The sequence below is a fragment of the Heloderma suspectum genome, chromosome 5 (genome assembly GCF_057233095.1).
Source record: "Heloderma suspectum isolate Gila_16-S chromosome 5, 16-S_ref, whole genome shotgun sequence".
In the NCBI taxonomy this organism is placed as follows: Eukaryota; Metazoa; Chordata; class Lepidosauria; order Squamata; family Helodermatidae; genus Heloderma; species Heloderma suspectum.
In genome coordinates, this window is record NC_139462.1 from 196,913,705 (window position 1) to 196,938,920 (window position 25,216).

The 25,216-nt window shown below is 45.0% G+C and overlaps 1 protein-coding gene across 3 annotated transcripts in view; it reads left to right on the forward strand.

Moving 5' to 3' along the window:
* Positions 1-18,672, forward strand: part of SLC25A40 (solute carrier family 25 member 40) — a 30,767-nt gene extending 12,095 nt beyond the window's left edge. For 2 of the 3 annotated variants that reach the window (XM_084858957.1, XM_084858956.1), the window contains 5 exons: positions 565-738; positions 6,290-6,399; positions 8,505-8,586; positions 10,040-10,120; positions 18,480-18,672. In XM_084858957.1, coding sequence (XP_084715083.1) covers positions 565-738; positions 6,290-6,399; positions 8,505-8,586; positions 10,040-10,120; positions 18,480-18,598 — 566 coding nt within the window. In that variant the 3' untranslated portion in view covers positions 18,599-18,672. Of the gene's footprint in view, positions 1-564; positions 739-6,289; positions 6,400-8,504; positions 8,587-10,039; positions 10,249-18,479 lie in introns of those variants that run through there. The other variant, XM_084858958.1, reaches the window with a different exon arrangement.
* The last annotated feature ends 6,544 nt before the right edge of the window (positions 18,673-25,216 follow it).

Here is a 25,216-nt window from a genome sequence, read left to right on the forward strand (position 1 = left end):
TACTTCCACACACAAATGCTTCCTGTTACTTGCCCTGATAAGGCCCTGTTAAGAATGTCATATATTGGATATTTTCTGTTATTACACCATCATCATCATAACACTGACCACTGTACGTAACTTTCCAGGAAAGGGGTCCCCATGATTTCTGTCTTTCAATCATCGTTGAACACTCTGGGGAACCCTCTGGAGTGTTGCAGTGGAGTCTGCAGGAAGTTTCTTTGGCAGGGGAGAAGATATGGGTATTCTTAAGCTTTCATTTACTGTGAATCTGATGCACAATTTTAAGGAGGTTTAAGATGATGCATAGGTTTAAACATATGATGAGGTGGACTGTGTCCATAAAAGTTCATCATAATAAATTGGTTAAGCTTTAAGGGGCCAGAAGACTCCTCATTGTTTTTGCTGTATGAAGTTATTCTTATGTGGTAGAGTGATTAACTGCTTTGAAAAAATGGCAGGTGTGGACAAAATACAGAAAACAAAGTTTGTCTCACAGATGCTGCTTGGGGAAATGTTCTATTAACAGACCTGTTTGAGCATTGTGCCTTTTCCCTCTCGTAGTGTGTTCAGCCACTATAATAAGTCCGATTGAAATGATTAAAACAAGAATGCAGTCTCAGCGGTTGACTTACAAACAATTGAGTGCTTACATTAGTAGTAACGTGGCCAAAAATGGTTGGCTTTCACTCTGGAAAGGATGGGGTCCCACTGTTCTTAGAGATGTGCCATTCTCAGGTATGACTTATTTTGAACCAGTAGAAATACCTGTTATGTATATTGGCTACAGCAGATTCACTTCTGATGAAGATTTTACCAATTGGGAAGGCCAGATAAGGTAATGTCAAAATAAGGCATTTTGTAAAAGAATATAAGTGTGAAATGTGTGGGTATCACAGACCAATACTTAATTAATGATGGGAATTCCAGTTCTATCCTTTCTACCATGACTGAAATATTGGGCTGACTTGCACAATTGCCAGCACACACAGTGGATTGTTGCTGTGGTTAACAAGTCTTTCCAGAACCCTATTGCATCCTATGAGTTCTGGGTGGTTTGTTACCCACGGCAACAAGCCACCCTGCCCAGGTTCATACGTCACAATAAGCCATGGTGACCACCTCCTGTGGCTTAAATATTCACAATGGCAGCTAGCACATACTGCAATTCACCATGGCTTGTTTAAGCCATGATGGTCGCCGGCAACCATGCCAACCAGGTCATTGTGTGAAGCTTTCAAAAGCTTTAAAAATGTTGTTTTTAGAGGCTATACTGTGCTGCCAATTCTAAAAGGAATGTACTCAGTCATATTTTTTTCCCTAGGGGACAAACACCAAGATTATTCTACCCTATGCCCTGCCATTTTGTGAATATTTCCTTTTTAAATTATTTAAACAGCCTGCAGATAAATCCACAATTCGGCAGACTACCATGATTTTTTTTTATTAGCCCACTTACCTACACCCACACATGATCTTAAAAAAAAAACTTAATTAAAAAACACCTTCAATGTCTACCTATGAAAATAGTGGTATTAAAGACAGCAGTTCTGCAATTAGGGAAGGGGAGGTATGAATTTGACAAGATCCCCCTCCCCTTGGTGTATTTCTGTGTTTTCATGCAAAAAGTGCATCTGTGCATCTTCTTCACCTACCTTTGATGGAGGAAAGAGCCCCTGGCAAGCAAGGGATTTTTAAGGAGGAAAGGGGTAGCCTTCTTCTATTACAGTACATAATTACAGTGCAGTAGGACTGGGGTTATATGAAGAGAACATTAAGGTTGGGTATTTGATTTCCCCAAAATGATTCTGTCAATTGACCAGTCAAATATTGTCAAATAATAGTTGATTATTTTTTAAAGCAGTACCTTTATTAGAATAATAAAGATCCTTTAATCATCAATGGGTTTGATACTTAAATTAATTGTAAAACCAAATGTTTAACTGTTGTGAAAAAATGAAACTTAAAAGTTATAATATCACAATTTTTTAAGGTTAGGAATGTTAGGTATGGTTTCCATAAAAGTTTGGAAATTCACTGCACAGATCTTCTCTTTGGTTTGTTGTCTGAAACATTAGAGTCAGTCAACATTCACGGCATTTAAAAACAAAACAAAGTGAAGTAATAGAGTACTCAACCAGACCACAATGAAAGGGTTCCTGCAGCAAACAAGATAGAGTTATAAACTGTCCTGGGTCCCATTTAAATCTGTGGAGCTTAAGTGTTCAACTAATGGTAGACGTAGTCACCTTGGCCAGTGATGACTGCTTATGTTCCTGTTCAGAGACACCCAGTTATAATGGGTGGCCAATAGGAAAAGATTTGCTATGCTGCTAGGCTTGTTCCTGACTACTTCAGGGTTAGTGGAGAATCAGTCTTTACTCTTGCCCTTGTTAACAAATAACACAAAGTGAAGTAAATAAGAACAGGTTGCTTACCTAGAATTGTGGTGCTTTAAGTGATCATCTGTGCATTCATACATATGGGCTCTGTGCCTGCGTGGAGCCTCGATTGGGAAACTTCCATAGCTGAGAATTTTGGTGGGAACCCTCCCCCACCATCCTAGGCACATGCCCAGGTGGGTTCCCATCTATTCCCTCAGTTCTACTGAGACCTCATTGTGGCCTCGGAACCAAGGGTAACTAGTACACCTCAGTATTGACACTCAACCGAACTTCGACACCAAAGCAGGGATGGTGGGTGGGTTGTGTGACCACTCAAAGAACCACAGTTACAAGTAAGAAACCTGTCCTCCTCCTTCATGGTCTCTGTGCATCACACATAGGGGCGATTAGCAAGCTCACTGGAGGTCCTAACGAAGAACTGATGACAACATGGTCCTTCCAAAAGAGCAATCTGCTTGGGATCAAATGTCCAGTTGGTAGCGTTGGATAAAGGTCGTCGGTCTTAACCATGTTGCTTCATGATGGAGGTCTGGGATGGAAATTCCCCGTTCAAATGATACCCCGTTCAAAGTTGCCAGTGCCCTAGCTAAATGTGCTTTGACTGGCCCCGACAAGTTAAAATTAGCCTGTTTGTAAGCCAGGCGTATTGTCTGCACCACCTGAGAGGAACGTCATTGTGATGATACAGGCAAACCACTTTTCTTTCCACCATAGAGTCGTGGTGACTGTTGGAATCTTTCATATGGGCCTTATAGAAGGTCAGTGCCCAGCAAACATCCAGCATTGTGGAGCCTGGGCTCCCAAGACCAACAGGGTCAGAAAGAAAGCTTGCAAAATGATGTCCTGGAAATCAAACACCACCTTTGGTAGGAACTGGATGTCCAGTCGAAGCACTGCCTTGTCATGATGAAAGATTAGATAAGGCTTGTTGATATGGAGAGAAGAAAGCTCACTAGCCCATCTAGCTGACATGATCGCCACGAGGAAAGCCACTTTCCAAGACAATAAGTGCAAGACAACAGTTGCTAGTGGCTCGAAAGGTTTCGACGTCAGAGCTTGCAAGACTACTGAAAGACTTCAGTGCAGCACCAGTTGCTGAATTGGAGGTTTGGAGTTTCACATTCCTAGCAAAAACTGACAAACCACAGGGTGGGAAAAAGTCAAAAACCCATCTATTAAAGTATGAGATGTGGAGATTGCTGCCAAATAGACTTTTAAGTGAAGATAAGTTTGGACATTTGGTCGATAACGATAGAAGGAATTGTAAAACCTGATAAACTGGGCAATTAATGGGGTCAGTGACATTTGAAGTAATGAAGGCAGAAAACTTTCCCCATTTATGAGCATAAGAGAGCCTCATAGCTGGCTTCCTTGCAACATCCAGGACTGCCTGTATCTGAGCTGGAACACATGAGTTACTCACTGGGGCCTCAACCTCCAAGCCATCAACCACAAAGTGTTGAGGTTTGGGTATCAAACCCAACCCTGGTCACGGTGCAAAAGGTCCAGTCTCAGAGGTAGACAGTAATATTGTCCTCGTGACTGATACAGAAATGGGGCAAACCACCCTTGTCTGGGGCACCAGGATACAGTTTGTGTTGTCTGTCATAATTTTCATCAACAGCCTTGTTACCAGAGGAAATGGGGGGAAAACAAAGAAGTGTTCTTTCCTCCATTCCAACAGACAAGTATCCCCATGAGATCCTGAGCTGATCCCTGCCCTGCTGTAAAACTAGTGGCATACTGACTTTTCTGCTGTTGCAAACAGGTCTGTTGATGTGGTGCCCCATCAGGAAGATCTTGTCAAGTATTTTCCAATAGAGTTGCCATTCGTGGGGAGGCTGGAAAGCCCTGCTTAAGTGGTCTGCCAGCTTGTTGTCTATCCCTGCAATGTGAACTGCCATCAGAGAGAAGTTGTGATGAATGCACCACTTGAGGATTTTGATTGTCAGATTGATCAATGGTACCAATCTCATTCTGCCTTGGATTTTGAGCTAAAAAACTATGGTGGTATTGTCCAAAACCACCTGAATATGATGGTTTCAGAAATTAGTATCAAAGGCCTTTAGGGTTTTCTCCACGGCTAGCAGCTCAAGTATGTTGATGTGTTCTCACTTCTCACTCCCTGGCCAAGAGCTCTGAATCCTTAAAGCTCTGCAATGAGCTCCCCACCCCACAAGGGATGCATCTGTAGTTAGCATCTTAGTTGGCAGTGGTTGACAAAATGGTACACCGATTAAGAGATGCATCAATAACCGTCCACCACTGCGTGGACCCTGCTTCCTCCTGTGGTAGTTGAAGACAGGTTTTCCATATGTCTGCAGTAGGGTTGAAGGTACAGATGAGCCAGATATGCAGACATCACATCCATAAGTGGGCAAAGGGAACAACTGTAGTAGTTGCGGCCATTAGTCCGAGCAGTCGCTATGCAGTGAGGGCTCTGACAATCTGGAGGCAGCCAGTCTGGTGGGCCAACCCAATTGAAGTTGTTGCCTGGTCTTGGGGTAAGGAAGCACAACTAGTCATTGCATCGAGTACAGCCCTGATGAACTCGATGGATTGAGTCAGAGTGAAGCAAGACTTCTGATTCACAGCAGAGGCTGAGATCAATGAGAAGACTGAGTCAAATTGAGAGGGTAGAGAAGAGCTGACTGCGACGGACCCACAATGTATGGATACAGGTGCACTCCCTGCAGCTGGTGCATACTACCACCATGTACTTGGTGAAAACACGGGGCTGTCGACAACCTGAATGGTAGCACCTTGAACTGATATGCCCGATGTCCAATGGCAAAGCGCAGGTATTATTGACTTTTCTTCTATGGCAATATGGAAATATGTGTCTTTGAGGTCCTATGGACTCGAACTGGTCCCTTCTCTGCAGGAGCGGTAGAATCACCGACAGGGAGATCATCCAGAATTCTTTGGTAATTATGAAGGAATTTACATCTCAAAGATCCAAAATTGGCCAAAGCCCTCCATCCTCAGTCCTTGTTCAGTACAGTAAAGTACCAAGAGTACAAGGATCCAGTGAGGTGGAATGGATGTGATCGTTCCCTTCTGTAGCAGGAAGATTACCTCTGCCTCCAGAGCTGGTGACGGTGGCATGGAACAAAGCCCTGACGATGTGGGCAAGCTTCCACTATGTGCCCTTCCCCAAGGCGGAACAAACACAAGGCATGCCCATCTGGGGGTGGTCATTTGCACCTGCAGCAGATACGTTGTATGAATAGTGCCCTTAAGGCCAAACCCCCTCAGTTAGGGGATGTGACCTTGAAGATCACCAAAAATAAAATAAGATAAAATGTCAGAAAAAGATAGAAACAGCAAGGAAAAGATAGAATAAAAGTCTCAGCAATTTTTTACTGTAACATAGTCCGAAGGCCAGAACATTCCTGCTGAGACAGCCACAATGGCTGTTGAAGAAGAACTGAGGGCATAGGCAGGACATGCGCAGCAGGACGATAGGAGAGGGTTTCTGCCAAAATTCTCAGCTGTGGAAGTTTCCTGAACTAAAGCTCTGTGCAGGCGCAGAGCCCATATGTGTGATGCACAGAGACCATGAAAAAGAACCTGCCACCTACATAGTGGCATTTTGGCTTCATGGAATATTTGCCCGTAGTCAAGTAGTATTTGACCAGTCAATTGACTGGCATAGTTAGATTTTTTTTAAAAAATCCATAATAGCATATCAGTGAAGACGGCAACATGACAAGTGGTTAGTTCGCTTTGTGGAAGTATATATAGTACTACTTGCTAACAGCGAATCCTGGACAAACATGGAATAATGATCTTTGCAGTTTGTGCTGCATTTCATATTTTAAAAATGGCTCTTTATTGCATTTTCTGACTTTTGATGGTTGCTATAAAATTTGTCCCCATAGCACTATACTGGTGGAACTATGAATATTTCAAGACAAGGTTATGCAAGAAATCAGGTATATATGAGCCAACATTTCTTATCACCTTCTCATCTGGAGCAGCAGCTGGTTCTGTAAGTCCAATTTCTGTTGATAACAGTTCATTTAATAAACATCACATTGTACAAATATTTACTTAAGTGAAAGTACAGGAGACTGAGCAGATGAAGTTTGAGAACATTAGGTTTGCTTAAATCCTGATTGAAATTAATGATACCTAAGAGCTATATATGTACATTCCACCAATTTTAAATGAGATTTAGGCATGCCTAATTTTATTTGGATTGGATACTACCATCCTAGTTCATAGTCTCATATATACACACCCAGTTGTTTTTCATACAGGGTCTGCACCTGATCATTTCAGTGGAGCGAGCAGATCCTTGCTTCCTTAGCCAACAAAATAGGAAAACTGTTCCCAGTGGTGAACTTTGTCCACAGCACCTGGAAGAGATCGGCAGATAAACACAAAATGAAAGGAAAAAAATCACGTAAAGCCAAGACGCAAGGCATTGGTGTTCTTAACACCTTAGTCCAGGCAGTCAGCAGCATGCACTGGCACCACGGCACCCACAGACACTTCCTGCTCCCACAAAGCTCTTGTGATTTTTTTTCTCCGGTGGCTGGGAGCACTTCAGAGTAAAGTGCTGAGCTCCAAACACTGGTCATCTTTACTCCACAGAGGTGGAAGCCAGTGCTTTGCTTTGGAGTGCTCCTGGCCACCCAAGGAAAAAAAGGAAAGAAGAGACCTGCTGGCACTTTCTGGTAAGGGGGGGAGGGTTGGAAGTCTGAGAGTGACCTGATGGTGGGAGGGGACAGCTGGCCTGGGGTGTGGAGAGTGATGGGAGGGATTGGGGAGGCCTAGTGACCTAACGAGAGAATATGGGGGATTTTGTGTGTGTGTTTGCAGTGTCCATGGGGCAATACTGGGGAGGGGGGAGAAAAAATGGGAAGAGAGAGAGAGCAATCTGGTTCACATGACACGACAACCCACAGTAAGATGTCAGTCTTGTTTGCTTCAGGTTGGTTTGTTCTGACATCCAAAACCGGTGTGGTTTCTTCAGCGTGGTTTGTGTGTCAAGCCACCCTGAGAACCCATGGCTTCTTGCTGGGTTGTTCCAGGTTGCTTGTTTTCAGGGTGGCTTGTTGTGACGTGTGAACCCAGCACAATGTCTTGTGTGTGACTTGTAGAAAAGGGCTACAGAGCCGCCTGGAAGGAACGACAAAAAAACCCAGTCACTGCTTACAGTCTCAGTAACAATATCCCCTTCCTATTATGTCTTGAAATGGCACTGGTCAGTTTACTCCTCCACTTCGTCACCTCCCTAGACAACGACACCTTTGAGGAGATTTGCGCAAATTTAACATAATTTAACGTTATTTTCTTTTCCATCTTCGGGAAATTTGCACATATTTAATGTAATTATTTTTTCACCTTTGGGGAGATTTGCACTAATTTAACTTTTAGGGGGGTTTCGCTAGAGAGGAGTAACTGGATAAGCACAGCATTTACTACACTTTAGCAAATTTGTGCCAATCTCCCCACAAGTGAAAAAAAAATTCTACAAAAGAAATTGTACTCCTCTAGAGAGGCATTTGCCTTCATTAGTGGAGCAGGTTGCTGAGGTTGTGCCACAAAGGCCCATGGGATATATGCCAGGAGCTGGCAGGAGGATTAAAGCGGAAAGAAGTGACGGCAAGCCGCAGAGCACCGGATCAGCTGTCAGAAGTAATGTGGGTTAGCAAGCAAACAACCAATGTGTGTTTGCTCATATGTATGCACATATGGATTGTAACTCTTTCTTTAAAATAAACAGTGCAATTTACAATACTACTTGCATTCTTATCTAGCCACTGAATTTAACCAGGATAAACTCAGGCTCTCAGTTTAGAATACAAAAAGTTGTTTCACATTAGTATTTTATACTTTACTTCCATAATTTAATGCAGTTACATGCACTTCAGTACCACTGGACCTGAAATATTGATAACAAGCTAGATTGTGGCAAATAGGATATAGAAGACCACAGTCAGGATATGCAAGACTACCATCAGTAATGTAATCCTATTGATGCCAGTGAGCAGTCAGAATCCTGCTTTATTTCTACACTGAAAGTTGCACTGGCAAGTATTTGGATGTAGACATTGTAATGTTTAAAATTTAAATATTTCTCCCTAGATTGCTGCTCTGTTAACTTTACCCTTTGATGTAGTAAAAACACACAAGCAGACTGAACTTTGGGAACTGGATGTCACACACTGTAAGTTCTTTGTAATTCGCTAAGTATTTTTGTTCCACACGCACCCTCTAATACAATATTTAAGAAAGCCCTTCCTGGAGATCTAGTCACTACCATCCACACCTTTGTAACATCATGGATAGACTACTGCAACATGCTCTATGTGGGCTGCCTTTAGAGAGTATTTGGAAGCTGCAGAATATGGCTGCCTGCCTGTCTCTTTACTTAAGCAGGAAAGTGAAATAATATTCAGCCAATACTGAAGCAATTGCTGTATTGCCTTGGCCGTGGGCGTTGAACTCTTAGGTTAGAGGTGCCAAGGTAGTGATAAATCAGATTCAAAGGTTTACTTACAAGGAGACTTTATTGGGTAACTTACAGCACACAGGCGTACCCAATGTTTGGATCAGACAGCTTCTCTGAACCATGAGCCTTGAGCCAAATGGGTTTTATACAATACATGTTAGGAATAAGGCAGCAGCAAGCACCCCCTAGCGTTAATCCCCAGCATAAACTAACAGCACTTGGTTCTCAGCACAGCCACCTGTAGACAAACTTCACTTCCCAGGCGGAGTGCTTGATAACTCACTCATTAGTATGGAATTTGCTAGGCTGCGCTATCGGCCCTCTGAATCATCTTCACATGCTCCGAGGCTTACTAGCAAGGGAATTGCAACAATAATGCACTCAAGCAAGCATTATGGATCTCTCCCCCCCACACACACACACACACTATAAATGACTTGGCTATGCTCCTGGGGCCAACAATTGCACAATAGTTACGGGGTCCAGTTTCAAAGGGATAGTTATTACCTATAAACTCCTGAAAGGTATCGGTGTAGTGTAGCTCAGAAGCATACATGTTCTGAGGTCACATCAACGGGCCTTGTGTAGGTCTTTGGTCTATAGGGTGTAACTGTAGAGTATTCAGAACAGGACCCATATTGTAGCTTCTACCCTAGTTTAACTACAGCCCATCACTAATGACTAAGGCAATGCTGTAAGATGTTTTTATTGATGTAATAGATTCAAATGCATGTCTAAATACTGTTTTATGATTGTGTCAGTTCAAGAGGGCTTATTTTAGTTTAATTGGATTGTCTTAGTTATTGAAAACCACTGTATGTTTATAGAATGTTTTTTAGAATGTTTGTTGCTGTTGCTGTTTTTATTGTGTTTTTACCATTTTTAATACCATGTCGGTTTTTATTTTGTGTTTTACTGTTGTATGCCACGTTGGGAAGGCTCCTGCCTGGGAAGGCAGCCAAGAAATATTTTTTAATAAATAAATAGTAAGGCAAGATAAAAATGCTGAAAAATGGTTTTGAAAGCACCATTTGAAAGTACTCCCACCTGGAATGTGTGCCTTATAGAAAAACATAACATCACAGAGGGGTGGCTAGGTAGAAGTATAATTGACCTTTAATTGTACATAGATTTTTCTACCCTTATTTAGTACTTTTCTTTTATTTAGCATCACAGCAGAGGAGTTTATCAGTACTGAAATTAATGAAGAGAATTGTTGCTGAAAACGGATTTTCTGGATTATTTATTGGTAAATTCTTTTGTTCTGACTGTAAGATTTGTCTAGGGAAATAATATCTAATAGTACAAAGCAGTATCAAAGTTTTTACCACATGGCCTAAAGAAGTTTTTAAATAAAGGCCAATTTATTATAATCCCCTTTTTGTTGCTTTTGCTTTATTTTATGACAGACTTTTGCCGCAAACTATTTTGCTAGTTGTGGAAAGCAGAAAAACAAACTTTTCCAATTATTTAATCGGGAAGGAGGGTCCAGTAAGTAGTTGGGAGCACTGATCAGCTCCTTCGATGGAAGACTACTAGGAGCCCTATGTAAGATGGAAAGAGAGCAATCTTCCCCAACCTGTTGCCCTCCAGATGTTTTGGTCTACAACTCCCATCTCGTAACCATTGTCCATGCTGGCTGGGGCTGATGGAAGTCAAAGCATCTGGGGGGCAGGTTGGTAGGTAATTGTGACGAATAATTGGGGTCAAATACTCTTGGCATGGTTAAAATGGCTTTGTGCTTTCACAGTCCCTATATGAGACTGTAGCAATATCATGAACATTCTTCATGGAAAAATGAAGCAATACAGTGGCTTTCATTTAGGGAGGAATCTGGAAACTCCACATGGTAAAAATCAAGAGAATAGTGGAGGGAAAGGAGGCACTTGGGGAAAAGTCCAGGTGGGTTCATGCCTCTCCCATCATGAATGTACCTGGACACTGTGATGGACATCTGGGGCCTTCCTCCGAGTGCCTCCTCCAAGGGAGGCTCGGAGGGTGACAACAAGGGAGAGGGCCTTCTCATTGGGTTCCCCCCAACTGTGGAATGAGTCCCCATTGAGGCCTGCCTGTCACCAACACTGTCATCTTCTTGGTGCCAGGTTAAGACTAGGGGTGTATGGATTCCCCACCGTCTTTTCCGGTGGGGAATCCGTGGGGGGGAAGCGATCCATTCCTCCCCCCTAGAATCCTTCGGAGCAGCTCTGCTCCATGAGGATTCTAGGGGGGGGGGGCCGGCTTGAGGGCCACTTACCTTCCCTCCTGCCAGCCACAGCCGTTCACCTGCTCCCTGTCCCTGCCGATTGCCATGTCTTTTCTTTAATTGAAAAAAAAAGGCAATCGGGAGGATGTGCCCATAGACTTAGACGCAAATAGAGTCACGAATCTTGCGTCTATGTGTCCATAGGCTTATACGCAAGATTCATGGCTCTACTTCGCATATACGTCCATGGGAACATCCTGCCGATTGCCTTTTGTTTGGTTTTTTAAAGAAAAGACATGGCAATTGGCAGGGACAGGGAGGAGACAAACAGCTCTGGCTGGCAAGAAGCAGCCGAGTGCTGTTCCGCCTCCAGTCCTCCTGGAGCAGAGGTAAGTGGTCCTGATCCACTGCGGATTCCTGAGGCTGGATTCCAAAGAATCCAGCCTCGTTTGTATCCGCAGCAGGTTTCTCTGATATCTCTAGTTAAGACTGTCCTCTACTTCCAGTCATTTAATGGCATATGATGGGGTATCTACGTATATCTGCTGTCTGAACATGTCCAATATTATGTTGTAATTGTTTTTAGCTGTTTAAATTGTTTAAATTTTGTATATTTTAATTATTTTATTTGTGTACTGTGAGCCGCCCAGACAGCTTCGGCTATTGGGTGGTATAGAAATGAAATGAAATGAAATGAAATGAAAAAGGATTAGGACAGGGATCTCCAACCTTTTTAGGCCTGTGGGCACATTTCAGAATTTGAGAAACTATCATGGATGCCAGTACAAAATTACAGTCATGGGGCCAAACCACTTGCACAAGGAACTTTGTACATGACAGAGGTTGGGTCTGAGTTCCAAATGCCTGACCACATACTTGACTCAACATAGCTCAACAAAATACACATTTCCCAGAAAAAAATGGTGATGCTCAAAGGAACACTCCCTCTGCACCCCCAACCCAGGTAAAATACAGAAAACATAACACCCAAAAACCTTTAGGCAATCCATCAACACAAAAAACCTAGGCAAAACAGTCACATACATCCCAAATCTGGGCAACACACCTCAAATAAACACAATCCCCAGACAACCTCCTCAAACAGCAAAACAAAACAAAGTCAGGCAACCTCCCCAAACAACAAAAAACCCAGGCAACGTACATACCCCCCCAAAAACCAACCTCCCAGGCAACCCTCCCTCCCCCACCCCCACACAAAAACAGGTAAAATAGATATAGACCCCCCCCCCCCAAATCCCAGTCAACACCCTTCCCAGGCAATTTGCAGTGCTTACTCCAGGTTTTTGAGGGCCCTTGGGCAAGGCGCCCTCTGTGGAGGCCCCTCTCAGTGGGTCTACCTTCTCATCACTATTGTCAGGGAAGGTTGCTTGCTTGTAACTGTGGTTCTTCGAGTGGTCATCTGTGCTTTCACACATATGGGTTCTGCCCCTGCGCAGAGCCTCTATTCGGGAAACTTCTATAGCTTAGGAATGCTGGTTTTGGCGGGAACTCTCCCCCACCATCCCACTCCACATGTCCAAGTGGGTTCCTGCCAATCTCCTCAGTTCCTTGCCTGGATGTCTGATTCTCCCCCAGTCCCGGGAGATCAGGCTCAGTATGAGCGGAAGATGGATGAAGTCGCCTTTCGCCTTGTGTGACAGGATTGTGAACCAAGGCTGTCTCAGCCACCGCAGAGCGATTAAGAGACAACTGGTCTCCTCCTCCCTGATCTTTGCTATCATTCTCGGTAGCAGTGGAACCGGAGGAATGAGATAGAAGAACGCTCCACTCCAGTGAAGGAGAAATGCGTCCCCTAACAACAAACGGCCTACTCCCACTCTCAAACAAAACATTCTGCATACTGCATTCGACTGTGTCACGAATAAGTCCACTGATGGGCAGCCCCATCTTTGAGCTAACCCATGAAGGATGACTGGCGACAGTTCTCACTCATGAGATGTCCAGAAGGTGTGACAGAGGGAGTCTGCCAAGATGTTTTTCATCCCCTCGATGTGATTTGCTGTGAGGTCTATGTGCCTGCAGACCACCCAATCGTAAATTCTTAGGGTAAGGTCCACTAACGTGGATGAGTGAGTGCCGCCCTGCTTGTTTAGGTGCCAAAGAACAGAAGTATTGTCCGTTAAGGTCTGAATGTGTCTGCCTTTGAGGTAAGTTGCAAAGGCTTGAAGAGCTTTCCACACTGCGAGAAGCTCCAGAAGATTTATGTGCTCCCGATGTTCTCCTAGCGACCATCAAGCTTGTATTTGCAAAGGTCCACAATGAGCTCCCCACCCAGTTAGAGCGACATTGGTGGTAAGAAAGTGAGATGGAGGACGTTACAGAAAGGGGATGCCCTGATTGAGGTTGTTGGAATCCATCCACCAGCGAAGGGATTGGGCAATGTGGTCCGGAATCCTGAGTCTGGTTCGGTGAGCATCGGTGTCGTTGTGGAAAACTTGGATAAACCAGTTCTGTATGGGCCACATTCTCAATTGAGCCCACACCAGTACTGACACCGTCGCCGCCATATGTCCTAACAGATGTTAGATGCTGTACACTGAAACAAGTCTCTTTCGGTACATAGTACTTGCCAGTTGAAGTACACGGTCCCGAGGGAGATAAACATGATCCATAGTGGCATCTAGGAGTGCTCCTATGAACTTTATAGTTTGAGTAGGGAACAAGCTTGATTTCTCCTCATTGAGGCAAAGTCTGAGAGCATCGAGGAGGTTGCGAACAAAAACAATTGAATGGTGCATAGCATCTTTGGAATTGCCAGCTAGGAATCCATTCTCTAAATACAGGTAAACTTCGATGCCCTTGAGTCAGAGATATGCCAGACAACTGCCACGCATTTGGTAAACACTCTCGGTGCTGTTGCGAGGCCAAATGGTAGCACATGGTAGAACCGAAACATCTCCACTCCTATGGAAAATCAAAGGAATCTCCGGAATGACTCTTTGATTGCTATGTGGAAGTAAGCATCTTTGAGATCCACCATTACAAATCAAATGCCTTTCCGAAGGAGGGGGAGAATCGTGGAAAGTGTAGTCATCCTGAATTTCTTGGATGTGATAAACTCATTCAGCTTCTGCAGGTCCAAAATAGGATGAATTCCACTGTCCCTTTTTGGAACTGTGAAGTAACGGGGAAAAAAGCTCTTATTCTATAACTCGGGAGAAATGCGCTGGATGGCTCCCTTTCAAAGAAGGGATTCCGTTTCTAGATGTAACACTGTTGACAGGGGAGTTACTTGAACGGTTCCCACTGGGGGAGATAGTCAAATTCAATCTTGTATCCATGGCGAATAATAGCCAGCACACACTGGTCCAAGGTTATCACACTCCAAGTCAGAAGGAAGAAGGACAGTCAGTCGTGAAACTGTAGGTCTGGATGGCGATGACTAACAGAAAATGGGACAGAGTCAAAGATGCTGTTTGGAGGCGTTATCCACCTTATTATGGGAGGTACAAAATCTAGGAACCAAATATTGCTTCCTTTGCTGGTGCTGTTGCGGCTGGTACCAAGAGGTACGGTCTGTGGTTTGCTTCTGAAAATATGAAGGCTGTTGTCTAAACCAGTGACGAGGTCTGTATGACTGTTAGCTGAGGTTGATCGATTCCCATTTTTTTTTGCAGTTGTTCTGGCCTTCTGTACAGGGTCCATCTGGTCGTCTGTCTTAGAATTAAACAGGCCTTCCCCATCAAAATGTAAGTCCTCAATTCTAGAGCAGGCCTCGGGTGTTAATCCCGCGGATCGGAGCCACGCCTTTCTTCCAAGCGTAAGGGAACCCACCATTGACTTCTCACTGCAATCTTCTTGGTGCTGTGCAGTTTGATTTGTTGATGTGAGAGTCTAAGTGCCTCCACTTGGAACACTCTAGCCAGTTCCCTCTGATTCTCTGGCAAGTAAGTACACAGGGAATCCATTTTTTCCCACAGGAAAAAAACCATGTGGGTTTTTTGCTGAGGCAAACATGGTTTACTGTGGTAATCCTCAAAACCACCAAGGGGCAATTGGTATCGCGAAGCAGGATCCCCATGAGCAGTGGAAGGATGTGGTCTTTCATGTCGTGAGTCTTGCAAACCGTTGTCACGGTATCAAGCCTCAGGAGAAATGGAGCATTGGTCCTGAGGACTACTATGAGGTCGATGTCGAACCAGAGAAAGGTCTTTCTCCTTCCAAGACCATAGATGGAGGGCCTAATGGTACAATGGCCATCGGTACCGAAGGCAATGTCAGAATCAGTGAGTTCAATAGAGGTGTGCAGGAGGGAGGGATCCCCGACTCCGATGTTCTTGGTGGAGTCTAGGCACAGCTTCTGTAGCTGGCTTAGTGCACTTGGCTTTTTGGAAATGTTCTTAGCCACCAAAACTGCCAGCGAACAGCCAGGAGTAGGTGGGTCTCCTCTCTCCCCCTCAGATGAGGGTCGGGAAGGAGAAGCCAGGCCTGAGATTGGCATCCGCTTTGCTCCAGTGGTTCCCTGAGATTCTGGCTTCTGGGTGTCCACCGCTTGAAGTGCCTTTTGCAACAAAATTGCCTTTAGCCTATCAGAACAATTTTTATGGCTTGCTTGGAGAATGATTGACAATGGTGGCAAGTCTCCACTACGTCAGCTTTTCCAAGACAAATAAGGCATAAAGAATGCCCATCCGATGGCGGCGATTTGCTGCCACAGTGGATGCACTTCCTGAAGGGGGCCTTCAATGCCATACTCTGAAAACACGCAAAATTTAACTAATCTAATCTACCTTTAAAGTGTGTGTGTGTGTGTGTGTGTGTGTGTGTATAAACAGCGAGAGAAGGAAAAGATGAAGAGGTAAAGTGAGAAGAAAAGTCCTCAGCTCTAGTCCAGACAAACACGGACAAAGTTCCTTGAAAGGCAACCGTAACGGCGGTTGAAAAGGAACTGAGGAGATCGGTGGGAACCCACTCAGACATGCACAGTGGGATGGTGGGGGAGGGTTCCCACCAAAAACAGCGTTCCTCAGCTGTAGAAGTTTCCTGAATAGAGGCTCTTTACAGACGCAGAGCCCATATGTGTGATGCACGGAGACAACAAAGAAGAACCAGCTGCTATTGCTCCTCCTCCTCTTATCATTAATACCACTTGCTTGCTTCACAGGCAGAGTCAGTGAGCACGTAGGCAGTGGTATCTATTGCTCCTCCTCAGCACCACAATTATCTGGGCAAAAGTGAGCAGCAGGTGAACAAACAGGTTACAATGGTAAAAGGGAGGATCAAGTCCGGAGGGCTATTGTCAGTGGGCCCCTGCTGGAGTGTGGGCCTTCGGCAGGTGCCCAACTATGCCTGTTCTTGACACCAGCCATGGCAGTATGCACCCTCCAAAAGCCCATGCAATAACCCCCCACCAAGCAAAACACATACACAAATACAGGCAACCCCTCCCAAAAGAGATACCACCCCACAGACACTCCCTGCTGCCCTCCTCAGTTCCCTAAGCTTACCAAGTAGTAGCGTGATCCTTCCTTTTTTTTCTTTTTTTAAAGGCAGTTTGAGTGTGTGGCTGGAAAGGAAAGCAGAATTTCCAGCAGCTCTGCCCTCTGTTTTCATTCTCATGGGACCCAGAGACATTCATGGGAGGATGATGGCAGGGTGGCTGGAAGCTTGTGCTTCTGTGTCCAGCCATTGCCCAAGTTTTTTTCAAAAAGTTGGGAGGGGCAGGCAGCAAAGGGACAATTTGTGTGCCTGCAGGCACTTCATTGGAGACCCCAGGATTAGGTTGTGCTTTTGTATGCTGAATCTCTCCAGAGCCTGTGAACTACATGTACGCTAGCTCAACTCCATTGCTGATAAGACCATTCAGATTCTCCCATATTATCTTGCTAATTTCTTAGCTTTTACTTCCTGAATAGTTTTGATCCCTTTTAACCTGCTGCAAAGCCACTATAGATCTATCCAGAATATTTTCCTTCTATATGATGGCTCACAGATTGACAAACCTGAGAAGGTATGGATTTCTGGCACTAGGGAACTGTCATAGTCATCCTCATTGTGTATGCTGTTGCCCTTTGTACTTCTTGCACAGAGGCTGCTACCAATAAATTGCTCCTAGCTAATTGAGGTGATGGTGGGTTGTAAGAGGCAGTGACAGTGCTATGTAGAGCCTTCGCTGCTTATACGTTTAGGCATCAAAACCAACACTTTAAATATTGCCTCTGGGCACAAAGCGCTGAGGCCTCCTGGGTTTTATATACATTGTAGCCTTAGTAATACAGTGGGTTGGATTCAGATTTAAGCCTGAGCAACTGCACTGGCAGAAGTGGACTCCCCTGCCCCCTCTTTCCGACAGTACCTTCAGGCCCCTGAAAATGCTACACAGATTCAGGAGACCCTGCTGAATGGAGGGAGCTGTGGGGTAGAGGGGGATCCCCACAATTGGTTGTGGGGGACCTTCCACAAGCAGAGCCATTCCTTGTGCAAAAGGTAGATTCTGGATCCAACCCAGAAGTTGCATCTTAAGGTAAACTCACAAATGTTCAAATTGGATTGAAAGCAAAGTGATATTGCTAGGTAGAGTTGATATAAAGGTTCATGCACAGTGATAGGTGAAGTAGCATTCAGACTGCGAGCCTGAGCATCAAGAGAAGCCCAACTACCAGTCATAAATGCAACTACAGCACTACTATATTATGAATTTGTACAGGATCTAGCCACATGGTGTGCTATAGCCAACCAAAATGGAGCATATTGGGTAGTCGCTATAGACCTTGAGAATAAATTATTATCCAATTTGATATTTTTTAAAAGTAAGTGGAAAATTTAAACACTTAGGATGCAGTGTTATGTACACATTTCTGGGAGTAAGCCCTACTGAACACAGTGGGACTTCAGTGTAAGCATGCATAGGATTCCACTGCAGGAACTATTGATCAAAGCAGGAAGAATCTTAAAAAGTACAAGTGATTTTTATTAATTAGAGCTGTAACCCATTTGGGAATACGTTCCAAACAAAATGGGATTTATTTCCAAGTGAAATCTTTTAAGATTAAGCTACAAGTAGTCAAATGCTTGGTTGGATTCTGTAATTTAGGATCCTAACTTATATATATACACTATTGAGGCTCCAGTAGTCACACCTTTACTTATTTATTTACCTGAAGTATTTTTATGCTGCTCCTCAGTCAAAAAGGCTCCAAGAGTGGCTAACATAATCAATTAAACAAGACAGTCCCTGCCTGCAGGCTTACAATGTAGTCCATTTGCAGTGTACAGTTATCAGATTAAGCACCATAGCAAACCCATTTTAAGTATTACGTTAGTTATGCAAAAACCTAAGCAGCTATTTTACATACAACATCCTACTGATCATGCAGTTTTTCTCAACAGCCAATTTTCTTGTACTGCTAAGTTCTTGAATACCTGTAATTTCTCCTTTCCGTAGGTATTATTCCAAGGCTGACAAAAATTGCTCCTGCCTGTGCCATAATGATCAGCACATATGAATATGGAAAATCTTTCTTTCGTAGATTGAATAAAGACAAAAATATGAAGAACCATTAATGCTGTTTATATAAACTTAAAATGGAACCAGTGGCCAGAATGCACAGACGGATATACCAAGGCCCATACAAAATATTACATTTTAAGGTATAATCCATAAGCCCCTTTCATATCACCCATGCTTCCAGCCAGCTCTGCTCACTACTAGGATCCCACCCAATTCTGCAGAAGGAGAATAGTGCACAGCCTAATTTCCTGAAAGCTTAAATTCACCCAGCAAACAGGAATTACTGTAGGATTACTCCAGGAAAGTTCAGTGCATCATTCTGCAGCCATTTAATATAGAAAACAATGCTATATCTGGTACAGGATACAACTCGTTGCATTTAGCATATCAACTTCTACTGTGGAGGAAATGCCTATCTGAAAAAAGATGCATTTCCACAAAGGAAAAGGAACAGTCCAGATGCCTTTAAAAACATATACTTTAGAGTGCTTACATAGGACTTAGTTACCACAAATGGCATTTTAGTCTTGGTGGAAAACTTGCAATTGATTCAAGATAAGCTGCTTTACCTTATGAGGTCAAGATTATGAGGAAGATTGTGTGTATAAATAAGGCACAGGAGTAAATCTGTGCCAGCTGTTGCTGACAACCTCCACCTGTCCCCTTCTTGTAAGGAGATATGTAAGCTGGCTGGCTGAGGTGGTGGGGCCACCGCCGAAGGGGGAGTGACGAGAGCACCAACCCCTCCCTAAGCGACTGTGTGTGTGTGTGTGTGTGTGTGTGTGTGTATGTATGTGTGAATGTCTTGGGTGAGTGAACTATCCCAGGGTGAGAGCGTGGGGCAGCTGGGGAGGCTGAGTTCCGACCATCCTTTAGGTGAAAGCTGAGGGGTGGGGCAATTGGCTAGGGTGAGCGGCTAGCCATAGCCTGGATGACAGCCTTATGTGAGTGTATAAATGTGGAGTGCTTGAGTGGGGAGGTGGAGTAGGCCTTTTTAATTTTAGGTTGCTGTTACAGCCTTTTCCTGGCCTGGTTTGTTTGTCTGGCTCTAGTGGCCTTTGTTATTAGTTTTGTATTATTTTAAAGTTGTATATGTGCTCAGGGGAGGGGGAGGAACAGGGTGCCTATATTGGAGTAATCTCAGGCAGAGGGAGGTACGGTGTTGGGTGCTGAACATGCCAGATAAGGGAAAGGTGGGTCAGATATTTGAAATCTGTCCAGTCTTTCAATCCTTCCCCCATACCTCAAAATCTAGGTTGCCCTATCAGCCCACTCCTTGATCTGTTGGTGCTGCATTTGAATGCCAGGTCAGTCCATAACAAAACAGTTACTATCCATGACTTGATTGTAGATGAAGGTGCTGACCTGGTGTGCATTACTGAGTCCTGGGTGGATGAGTTGAGCAGGGTGGATCTGTCTCAGCTTTGTCCACCTGGGTAGTCAGTGCAGCACCAATCTAGATTGGGGGGGGGGGGAGTTGCCATCCATAAGGATTCCATCTACTTCACAAGAAAACCCACCCATCCTACCACCAGTTTTAAGGGTCTGTACATGGTGTTGGGCCAAAGAGACAGAACAAGTATGCTGCTAGTGTACCACCCACCCCGCTGCCCAGCAGTCTCCTTGGCTGAGGTGGTCTCGAGGGAGCGGGGTGCTGCAGAATCCTAGGACTGTGGTTCTGTGGGACTTCAACATCCACGCCGAGGCTGTCCTGACAGGGCCTGCTCAGGACTTCATGGCAACCATGGGGCTGTCTCAGTATATCACTGGCCTAACACATCTGGCAGGACATACCCTGGACCTGATTTTTGCTGTTGTGTGGATGAGGGGTGATCTGGTGGGGGGGAGTGTTAACAACCCCATTGTCATGGTCAGATCATTTCTTTGTGAAGTTTGGATTGGCAGTAGCAGATCCTCCCTGCAGGGGTGGGGGACTGATTAGGTGGTCCAACCCGGGAGACTTATGAAATCTGATGGATTCCTGAACACTCCGGGGGATTTTCCAGCTGGTGTCAAGGGCTCCTTGGAGGCTTCTCTCAGTCTAATCCAGTAGCCAAGTCCAGACACAGACAAAGGGATTCTTTTCAAAGCTTTATTCTTCTTTTACAACTTAACAACTCTACTGTGAGCAACTAGATATGAGCAGCAGAGTATCTATGCCCTAAGTTGGAACAGTTGGTCCCCGTTTGAAGGAGAATCACTGGCAGTCCCTGAACGTATGGGCTAGAGAGAGTCCCTCCCCTTTTCCCTTGGATTCTCTGGGTGCAACCGTTGTTTGTGCACCAACCGGGCACTACGCCTCCTTTCCGCACCCTCCATTTGGCACCGTTCCCTGCGTCGGCATCCATCAAGTCTGCTTCCTGTGCTCTCTCACTCCCGGGACTGCTATCTATGCTAGGAATGCCAGTGGGAGGAATCCCTGCCAGCTGTTGGCCCTGGGAAGGATGAGCGCGCTCCTCTCCCAGGAGCGGCTGCTCTTCCTCAGAATCAGAACTACTGTGGGATTCTATGGGCTTAGTGTCCACCCTGACAGCTGGTAGGGCTGGCAATTCGCTCGAAGCCTTGGTCTCACTATGGAATGGTGAGGTGGGAAACGCCGTTGCTACAGTTGCTCCAAGCGCCCACTCCGGTGCTGTGGAGCCCGTAATTCACCTTGGTTTACAGTAGGGATGGCAAAGAAATCTGCCACGGACTCCAATGAGGCTGGATTCTTTAGAATCTGGCCCCCTGGAGTCCATGGTGGAATGGAGTCCACCCCCCGAAATCTCCCCCAGGATGGACCTTCCTGATGGTGGCAGCGGCTGCGGCGGCTCCAGGTTATCTTCCAGCTGCTGCGGCCACTACGCCATTTGCGTGCCTCCCTTTTGCCGGGATAGGCTACGTAAATACCTATGTAGCCTATCACGGCCAAAGGGAGGCACGCAAATGGCATCCGCTACACCATTTCCATGCCTCCCTTTGGCCGTGATAGGCTATGTAAAGATTTACGTAGCCTATCACGGCCAAAGGGAAGGACGCAAATGGCGTCCCCTATGCAGGACGCCATTTGCGGCCGCAGCCCGGCCGCGACCAGAAGTCAGGCTGCAACGGGCAGCCCTGGCCAGCGGCTCCGTGGACTCACTGCGGAGGATTCCAGGCGTGGGGAGGAACAGATCGCCTCCCCCCCTGTCGAGAGTTCCGGGGGGAGGAACAGATCGCCTCCCCTCCCGGTGGACCCCCCCACGGACACAGGTAAGTGGGGTTTCGTACACCTCTAGTTTACAGAGGATCTATGGGAAATGAAACAGGCCAGCCAACAGCTAGAGTGCAGGTGGCGCGGGTCTTGGAGCGAGTATGATTGAAGATTAGGAAAGACTCTTCACTGTGCCTATTATGTGGCAGTGAGGATGGCAAAAAAATTTTTACTACACCTCTATTATTTCATCCTCAAAATGTCGCCCAGCAGAATTTTTCCGAGTGGTGAAGAGCCTGTTGGGATCTGGCTCGGGCTCAGAAAAATTGGGATTGGAACCCTTGGTCATTTGCTGTTATAAATTTGCTAGGCACTTCGAGGAGAAAGTCGCTCATATTCGCTCAGAAGTTGACACCACAGTTATTGCAGAGTCTGTGGAGGTGTCCAGTGCTCCATCTGGTTGTGTTTCCTGGGAGCAGTTTCAGTTGTTGGATCCTGATGTTGTGGACAAGACGCTTGAATCAGTCCGTCCCACCACATGTAAGCTTGACCCTTGCCTATCTTGGCTAATATGATCCAGCAGGGGTGGATTGGCTGGATTCAAGGAGTGGTAAATGCTTCACTCTGTCAGGGGGTGGTTCCTGCTGCCTTGAAAAAGGTTTTATGCACCTTCCCTGGACCCAGAGGTGTGTGAGAACTATCACTCCATCGCTAATATCCCCTTTTTGGACAAGGTGCTTGAGCATGTGATGGCTGGGCAGCTTCAGATGTTCTTGGAGGAAACTGATTATCTGGACTCATTTCAGTCTGGTTTCAGGCCAGGGTACAGCACTGAAACGGCCTTCGTTGCTCTGACTGACGACCTGCTCTTGGTGAAAGACGGGAAGTGCTATCCTGTTGATTTTCCTGGATCTTTTTTTTGATACCATTGATCACAGTATCTTACTGGATTGGCTCTGCGGGATGGGAGTTGGGGGCATTGTGCTACAGTGGTTCTGCTCCTACCTGCAGGACCAATTCCAGAGAGTGGTATTGGGAGATTCCTGTTCTACCCCATGGCTATTAAACTGTGGGGTGCCACAGGGTTCTATTCTATCCCCCATCTGTTCAACACCTATATGAAGCTGTTGGTGAGGTCATTAGGTGTTTGGGGATGAGGTGTCACCAGTACGTTGAGGATGCTTAGCTCTACTTCTTGTCAGAGTCAGCTGGGCCGGTGAAGGTGCTGGAACAGTACCTGGAGGCTGTAATGGGCTGGATGAGGGCCAATAAACTGAAGCTGAATCCTGACAAGGTGGAAACTCTGTGGATTGGTGGTTCCCAAGTCCGGGAACTGGGTAAGTGACCTGTCCTGGATGGGGTTGCACTCACCCTGAAGGACCAGGTGCGTAGCTTGGGAGTACTCCTAGATCCATCCTTATCACTGGAGCCCCAGGTGGACTCCGTGACCCAGAGTACATGGGGCCAGTTTCTGCTGATCCACCACCTACGGCCTTTCCTGGACAGGGATAACCTAGCCACGGTAGTGCACACGCTGGTAACTTCCCAATTAGACTACTGCAGTGCACTTTACGTAGGGCTGCCCTTGAAGACAACTCGGAAGTTGCAGCTAGTGCAAAATGCAGCAGCTAGATTGTTGACTGGAACATCACATAAAGATCACATAACACCAGTCTTAAAGGAATTATACTGGCTCCCAATACATTTCCAGTCAGAATTCATGGTGCTAGTGATGACATTTAAAGTCCTAAGTGGCTTGGGACCTTGATATTTGAGGGAGCGCCTCCCCCTATTTATGCCTGCCTGAGGATTGAGATCTGTTGGAGGAGCCCTCCTCTGTGTCCCACCAGTGCAAGACATACACAATGGTGGGATGTGGGAGAGGGCTTTTTCTGCTGTGGCACCCTGGTTGTGGAACGCCTTCCCCTTGGAGACCTAATTAGCACAGAAGTTGGTTTTGTTTCGGCGCCAAGTAAAAACGTGGCTTTTTACCAAAGCCTTTGAGGGCTAAGTGGATTCCCTGAGTATGCACACTATTTTAACTGTTTTCTTGTTTTATATTTTAAATTGGTATTAGCTAGCTTAATGATTTAATATGTTTTTAGCTATTTAAATTATTTATTGTTTTACACTGTTTAAATTGATTTTATCTGTATGCCACCCTGAGATCTTAATGATATAGGGCAAGATACAAATGTTTTAAATAAATAAACAAATCCCTCCAGTAGCTATGCAAAAAGTGCAGTTGTTTTTTAAAAAACGTGATAATTTCCTGATGTGAGTATTTTATATCTATTTTGCTATGTATCCTGAATTTTCAGGATGCTACTGCCTAGAAACTACCATCTTATCTATTAAATGGAGAGAAAGTCTCTCAAGAAGAAAGCTGTTTTACACATTAATGTTCCTATGCTGGTGTACAGGTGTTGGGCAGATTGGTTCCCGCTTAGCCTATAAACTGAGGATGTGGTGCTTCCTAGCAAAGGAATACTGAGTTCTTAAACCTACTTGATAAAACACTGTACATGCACAGCCATAGTTTCAAGATTTTATTAGATTAACTGCAGCACCTGTGCAAGTATGTTCCAGCAATAGAAGCTATTCTGTTAAATTTAACAGAATTGTGTGAATGTTTATCTGGGTGGATCAAACATGTCAGTAGTTGCAACACCAGTGTCTTTGTTATTTATTCATTTGATTTATGCTCTGCCTTTCTACTAAACAATGGCGCATAAGGTGGCTTTTTTAATCCAGTTCATTCAGAGTTTGAATTTAAAGACTGTTTACACTTACATGACTATAATGGACTTACTGTTTCCTTTTACTGAAGGGAAACTATGTGGTAGCTCTTTAGCATGCATCAGTATGAATGAGTTAACTTTTGGCTAGCAGTAGTTCTGCCATTACTTTGGGAGTAGTCGTTGGCTGGGTTCAGACAACACAGTAACCCACACTCAAGGGTTGAGTGTGGGTGGTTGTTGAAACATTGGTTGATGAAACATGGGTTATTGTGTTGTCTGATCCCAGCCGCAATAAACCATGGTTTGTTAACCACGAACAAACCACAGTTCACAACCCAACAGCAGAACATGGGTTCTCTTCATGGGTTGTTTGTTAACACACCACAACTTGCACTGCTATACTTTCTACAAAGTAACTCATTGCCTCTGGGTACTAAGTTTACTCTTCCTACGGTGTGCTCTGCTACATCACAAAAGCAACAAAAAGGGAGGAGGGAAAGACACTGTTGCACACAGTTTGTCAGAACAAGCAATTCCAAGGTTGATAAGAGCAACGAACAGAATGAAATTGGTAGGTGTCGCTTTAAAGTGATGTGTGGGAAAAATGTTTCAGCATCATATATAGCAATAGTGAAATCCTTCCAAGTGCCTATCTTTACCCACACAAACAAGGGAGGCAGCAGCAGGCTTGGAGAAGCACCAAGGTTTGCGGATGTGGTCCAAGTCCAACCAGAACAAGACAATTCAACAGGATACTA